Source organism: Austrofundulus limnaeus, unplaced genomic scaffold (assembly GCF_001266775.1).
Source record: "Austrofundulus limnaeus strain Quisiro unplaced genomic scaffold, Austrofundulus_limnaeus-1.0 Scaffold52, whole genome shotgun sequence".
Lineage (NCBI taxonomy): Eukaryota > Metazoa > Chordata > Actinopteri > Cyprinodontiformes > Rivulidae > Austrofundulus > Austrofundulus limnaeus.
The window spans coordinates 1,000,227-1,006,624 of NW_013952454.1; the positions used below are offsets into that span (position 1 = coordinate 1,000,227).

The following is a 6,398-nucleotide window of genomic DNA, read 5'->3' on the forward strand; positions in this document are numbered from 1 at the left end:
GCACATTCAGATTCAATCTGAGCAATTCAAATTCAATTCCTGCTGGCACAAGATTTATCCCATACTTTCCAACGATATATGTTTTATTACCAAGAAGCATTTTTGCATCAAAKAAATAATCTACCAAACACACRTTTCCTTTTTGTGCTATGTTTATATAGTTGAATTCCCTGATCCAAACCCTTCTCTGTTCATCCCGTCAGATGCGAAGGGGCTCTCCAGCACAACTGAGGTGGAGCTACTTAGAGAAAAGGTCTATGCATCACTGGAAGCTTACTGCAAACAGAAGTATCCAGAGCAGCAGGGAAGGTAAGTGACGAGCTCTAACCGTGCTCAGATGCTTTTTATGTTGAGAAAATAATTTTTAAAAAAAGCTTTATTTCCTCTGCAGGTTTGCTAAGCTCCTCCTCAGACTGCCAGCGCTGCGATCCATCGGCTTGAAGTGCTTGGAGCATCTCTTTTTCTTCAAACTGATCGGTGACACGCCAATCGACACGTTCCTCATGGAAATGCTCGAAGCGCCCCATCAGCTGGCTTAGATTGGAAATGCGCACTGTGGGTGTTTTTTTTTTTTTTTTTTTTTTTTTTAGAAAGCTGGAGTCTGGGAAGTGAGCGTGGGACTGGAGTGGCACTTTAAGTTCTTCTACGATTTGTCAGTTTGTCTCACTGCTGTCTGCGTTACACTTCAGTGCAGCACAGATTTGCTCTTTTAGACCAAACTCAAGGCTTGGCGTGATCTATAAGCTGGTGCTATATGCTGTCATACCTTCACAAGTAACGGTAATAAAAAACAAATGATTATTTTTCAAGACATTTTACATATCCTTCTCACAAAAAAAAAAAGCTATAATTTGGGTACTCATTTTTATATAAACTTTTTAAACTCCGGACTTCATCATCCCTTTTTAATTCTAAAGGGCATCTTGAATTGTGAGCACGCAGTAAAGATGCAAGCTTTTTTTTTTTAAAGATCATTAAAACCAGATCTAATCGTTGTATCAGTCCTGCACAGCAAACCTCCAAACCCCGGGGAACATGACAGATTGAAATTATCTAGCCTCGCTTACCTGTGTTGATTGAGGATCAGCTTTGTGTTTAGTAATTATGATTAGTGTTTACATCCTTTCCCTTCAAAAAAAAGGCCCAATATTTGTGATGTACATTTTCCTAAATTGACTTTAAACACTTGGCCTGTGAGTGGTCAGGAGTTTCTCGTGGTGCTAGCTCAGAAATAATTTGACATTATGGGTGACGTTGCACACCAAACTACAAAATTAAGAATATATGCAAAAAGGAAGAATTCTTTTGTTTAAAATGTAGCAATAGATACAGAAGCCTATCATTAAATTCAGAGGTTTTACTAAGAAAACGGTGTCCAGTGGAAAGGGAACATCCCTTTTTTTATTTTTATTTTTTGTAATTTATACAGTTACTAGGTACTGTGCAAAGGTAATTGTTCAGGGAAAGTGCACATTGACACATTTTGACTAATTATCAGGAAATACAAATGAGATTAAAATGTGCCCCAATAGAATAAAGCAGAATGTGTCTTGGTTGCACTGGATTTACTGAGACAGCTTCAGACAACTTAAAAAAATTATTTCTTTTTAATTTGTCACTCAGTTTGTGCAACGTTTCCCTCCGTTTCATCACARTAAGCTTTCTGCCGTTTATTCAAAGCAAACGTAATCACGTTTCGGTCCACAACACTTGGACATGTGACCGTCTCGATCAAACCCAGATGAAGTTTGTGTGACGTCCACGTGGAACCACGACACGAACGGTATCGGTGTGATTGTCGTCAGCGCTCAACAAAAGTGACTTAAAGTGTGGGGGGTGGGGTGGGGTGGGTGCAAAGAATAAAGCTCATGTTTTGCTTGCTTTTTCTTTCCTCTTAAAGTGTCACATTATTATTTTTCCCCCCCACAGAGAGCAAAGTGTTGCTTTTTGACAACTAATGCAATTGAAGGACGATTAAAAGAAAGTCAAAATGTTTCGACGAGCCTTTTTATTGTAACGTACATAGGTTTTTGCTGTGGGCAGAGGTGCGACAGAAGCCTCGATTGTGTAGCAGTTTGAAGTTCAGATGTGGCACAGGCAGCGGTTTGTAATGGGCTGAAGAGAAAAAGAGAATATGATGTGGTTGCTGGTAAATTTCACTGTTTGAGATCGTTATAAAAAAAACAAAAACAAAGTGCAGATAAGGCTTCCAGCTCCGAAAACCAGTGAWCCTCCCTCTTTGAAGCAGAGGTGACACTTTTAAACCATGCATGGCTGAGTTTTCTTAAATTATAATTAGAATAACACTGCGCTTTAGACTATAATACACAAAAGATTCAAAAGATGTTCATCATTGAACAGCATTCCCTCCACATGTTCCAGTCCAGTCTGGGTCTCCTCAGTTCTCCGGGATGCTACAAGTGTTGAGTCGAAGGTGCTGAATCAGTTCCAGTAAATTCTTACRACTGTAGTGCTGGTGCCATTTAATGCAACTTGAACACGACTTCGCTTCAAATGTTTTTTTTTCTCTCAGTGGCTGTAAGTGTGTCACAGTGAAGCTTTGTTAARGTTTGGTTTGAATCCAGACAGGGCTGATGTGAAGCTGTGYTTCAGCTGCACTAAATGAACCAGAGAGTTAAACATGGGCTCAGTTCACCTCAGTACAGACTCACATCTGGTTGGTTCAAAAAAAAAATCACAAATGAAAAGTTTGTAATTATACAGTACTGTGCAAAAGTCTCGAACCACCTCTCACTTTTTATGTTTGGAGGATTATTATGTGGTTTGTGGGAAAATGATCAGTATATGATATTAACATCTTTTTGTATTTTTTAGCATTCTTGAGTAACGCACTACTCAGAAGAAGTTRGGGATATTTGGCGAGGTTTTGTTGGTGTTAGGCATCATCTTGGTCCCATGATGAGGACTGTTAAAAAAATAGTCTTAATTGAAGCAGGTATTTGTTGATTCATGGATCAAACCAGCAGAGGTCTATAAAGTGCTTGGAAAAAAATTAAGTCAAAAGTAAATATACCCTAACAGAAAATGACTGGTAAAAATGAATGTCACTGATGAGAAAACTACTTRCATMATAAAACTGTTCACAAACATTGGGGAAGTAAAAGTATAAGTACTTTTCCACGCGCTCTAACAAATAAACTGTTAAATTTACAGAACCAAACTGGCTCCACAAAACCACGTTGATTAAATTAGTCACTTTCTTTAAAAAACATGTCTATCGCCTCAAATTTACTCTACCAGGTTTAGTAGAAATAGTTGATATGATTTAGTTGAGTAAAATCAACATAATTTTTTAGAGCACATAAACAACTCCTTTCATGATGAGTTCAGACAGATTTAATTTGTAACAAGCAAGTAGGTGTTAAACTTTAAAGAAGTAAAAGTATCATTTTTAGATTTTAAAAGTAACTAAAAGTAAAAGTCATGATTTAAAAAAATACTTGGTAAAATGACAAATCTTCAAAAAATTACTTAAGTACAGTAACAAAGTAAATGTACTTAGTTACTATCAGTGGCGGATCTAGGATTTTTCTGAGTAAGGGGCCATCAAGGGGCCACAATATCCAGAGGGGCCAAGTCTTCAACATCCTTTCCCTACAAATCGCCAATTTTGGTAAGGTGTATATATTTAACCAGTCATACATGTTCAAACACTTGTAACTTTTTTTTACAAAACGGTACCACTTTATACCATCTCCCTTTATAGATGGCTTTTAAAGAGTTTATAAATAGGTTATTAATTTCAAGAGAAGAATTCTGTCAGCTTGATTCTTTCTGGACTTTTCTATTTGACTCATCAGCGCCACTAGTGTTTGAACATGGAACTGCATCCACCATCATCACTCCCAAGTAAAGGACAGATGAGTGACAGAACTGGGGCACCTCAGGGGCCAATGCCCCTGGTTACTATACACATCTGCAAACCACTTGTGATATTTGTGTTTAGCTCCTTAGAGAAGTGCAAGTTGTGTATTTGTAATAGCATTTTARGTTCATCCTGAAATTTTACCTGAAAGCCAAATATAACCAACGTTCTGTGAGKAGTGTAGTTCTCCAGGCTTCTGGAAGACGAGTTCGAGAAGCTGAGACTAGATAGTTGTGTCCTTCAGTGACGTCAAGGTTCAGGTTCAGACCAAATATACTTTTGTGTGGTTTTCTCTCCAGGTAGGATTTCACGGTGTTCATTCAGGAAAATGAAGCTGGTTTTAGTCACGTCTGGTTAAAGTTAAAACAAGTAGAAAACCACAAAGTAGAACCTTAAAATTACGCCTCTTCTTTGAGGCAAATTAAATGATAGGTGGCTAGGGACTTTTGTACATTATTGTAAAAATGGGTTTACTAGTGGTACCAGTTGAGTTACACATTGATGCCTTTATTATACAGTAAAGCTTTAATAACCAGCTCCTGTTTAACCTTTAATCCTCAACTGTCAAATAGCTCATCTTTATAAAACCAAAACATGGGGAGGCAAAAACAGCTGAGCTGGTTCTAATAAACTTCATGCTCACAGATCACACACCTGTATTAGATATTTGTGATGACATGTCCCTGAAAACATTTTAATAAATAACGGTGTCAGCAAGGCACTCTGATCTGTGCAGCTCATAGACTCTACAAAATAAAACAGATTGCTCACTGCGCCCACCTTGCTCAAAAGTCTAGTTTTTTTTTTCAGCTTTTGAGTGAGAATGGATCAGATAACAATGCTGAACCTTCTGTTTAGGCTTTTAAAAATATATCTACACTGGTAAACTTCTCTCACGATTAGTAAACTAATCTTTTTCCTTGGATTAAACGTGTGAAAAGCTGTCAAACAGCTGCTTAACGAGCAGAGTTTCAGAGTCTTCGGCGTCGAGGAGCTCACCGTCCGACGACGCCCGACGTTTTACATCCAGTGCAATCRTTTTAGCACCTTGAAGCAAGATGAAACACAAAAGAACCGCAGTAGTATAGAACAGAAAAACCCTTCTGCATGAAGCCATCTATGCAATAGATGTGATGTTTCAGCTCCAGCGTGAGGCTGCACACAGTCCGCCACACTTCCTGTCCTCTGGATCCAGTCACGACCGCAAAGGCTGGAACTTTAGTTTCGATGCCCTCATCATTGGTCATATCCCCCCCTCGCCCCACCATCTACCACCCCGGCAAACTTCAACAATAAAAGCCTCGCAAAAACAGTTTTATCTGTTCTTCCAGCAGAAGCGAAGCTCAGTGGTTTGAATGCAGTGCTCGTTTTCTTGCCCAGCAGTTTAGGATTTAAAACTTGGTTTTGTCCTCCCTCTCCGCGGAGGCGTCTAAACCAAACCTGTAAAAGATGAGATCAACTCATCACGTTTGAGGGGGTGGGGCTGTTGTTTCCAGTTTAGAAAGGACTGGGAGGGGGCAGTGAAAGGGTCTACAGGTGTCCTAGAGTTCAGCAGGATCCGGATCCGGCTCACACCTGCATCTCTGAGCCGCTGGACAGACCGAGAGCGTTGGCCTCCTCTGTCGTCAGACCGCTCTTCAGAGTCCTCCTCACTGAAAGAAGAAGAAAAAAAAAGATGATGAGTTTTTGTTGCTACATTCAGCTCGGTGATGAAAAGGTTGAGACTCACGTGATTTCCGATTCGCTCTGGATCGTCTCCTCTCCCGAGGCTGTGTCCGCTGGCCGGGCCCTTGAGTGGCCGAGCGAACGATCCGCTCCATGATCTCGTCGGCCGTGTCGTCTGTGCAGTGGATTGGGTCGTCGCTGACAGAACACCACGGGGCCAGGCGTCCTGCAGCCGTTGGAGCAAAACAAATGTTTCATGCAGTGTGGACAAGACGACGATTGAAGAGAACTTTTTAACAACCTCAGTTTGGAGAAATGGTTCAGTTCTGACTGGACTGAGCAAACAGTCCAACCTGGGCCAAAACCAAAGTGGATCACTGCTGTTTGAAAACATCCATCTTAAAAATGTCAGTGGTTCATGCAAACCCCTTTTACACTGCAGATACTTTCATATTACCTCATTTCCTCCAGGGATAAATAAAGTATAACTTCATGATGAGAGAAATGTTTCTACAGGAAGTACCCTTAGCAAAAAGTAGTATAAGCAAGTATCCAAAGTATACAAGTATACAAAATTTAAACAAAAAACAAGAGTATACTTCCAGTTTAATTTTTATGTACTTATCCGATTTAAGTTTATCAACACTATACTTGGCTTGTACTAAAAATACACTAAGTTTAAGTGTACTTAGTCTATACCAGAGGAGTCCAAAGTGGGGCCCGCGGGCCAAATTTGGCCCACCAAGCCATTTGATTTGGCCCACCAAAAGTTGCCAAAGTTACAAGGTTGTAACCTGTTATCCTATAGGTAGAAACACAGTATTTCCATTGGTCAAATGACTATATA

General features: G+C 39.8%; 2 protein-coding genes across 6 annotated transcripts in view; one reads left to right on the forward strand and one right to left on the reverse strand.

Annotated features, from left to right (window-relative positions):
- rxrbb (retinoid x receptor, beta b) overlaps nucleotides 1–1,994 on the forward strand; it is a 10,463-nt gene extending 8,469 nt beyond the window's left edge. Inside the window, exons 10-11 of the mRNA XM_014008725.1 lie at nucleotides 204–309; nucleotides 392–1,994. Coding sequence (XP_013864179.1) covers nucleotides 204–309; nucleotides 392–539 — 254 coding nt within the window. The 3' untranslated portion in view covers nucleotides 540–1,994. The remainder of the gene's footprint in view (nucleotides 1–203; nucleotides 310–391) is intronic.
- A 2,378-nt stretch (nucleotides 1,995–4,372) lies between these two features.
- The window catches only part of fhod3b (formin homology 2 domain containing 3b), a gene marked incomplete in the record, with an annotated part of 124,575 nt that continues 122,549 nt past the window's right edge, over nucleotides 4,373–6,398 (reverse strand). For all 5 annotated transcript variants that reach the window (XM_014008730.1, XM_014008729.1, XM_014008728.1 and 2 more), the window contains 2 exon segments: nucleotides 4,373–5,538; nucleotides 5,616–5,777. In XM_014008730.1, the coding sequence (XP_013864184.1) occupies nucleotides 5,456–5,538; nucleotides 5,616–5,777 (245 nt within the window).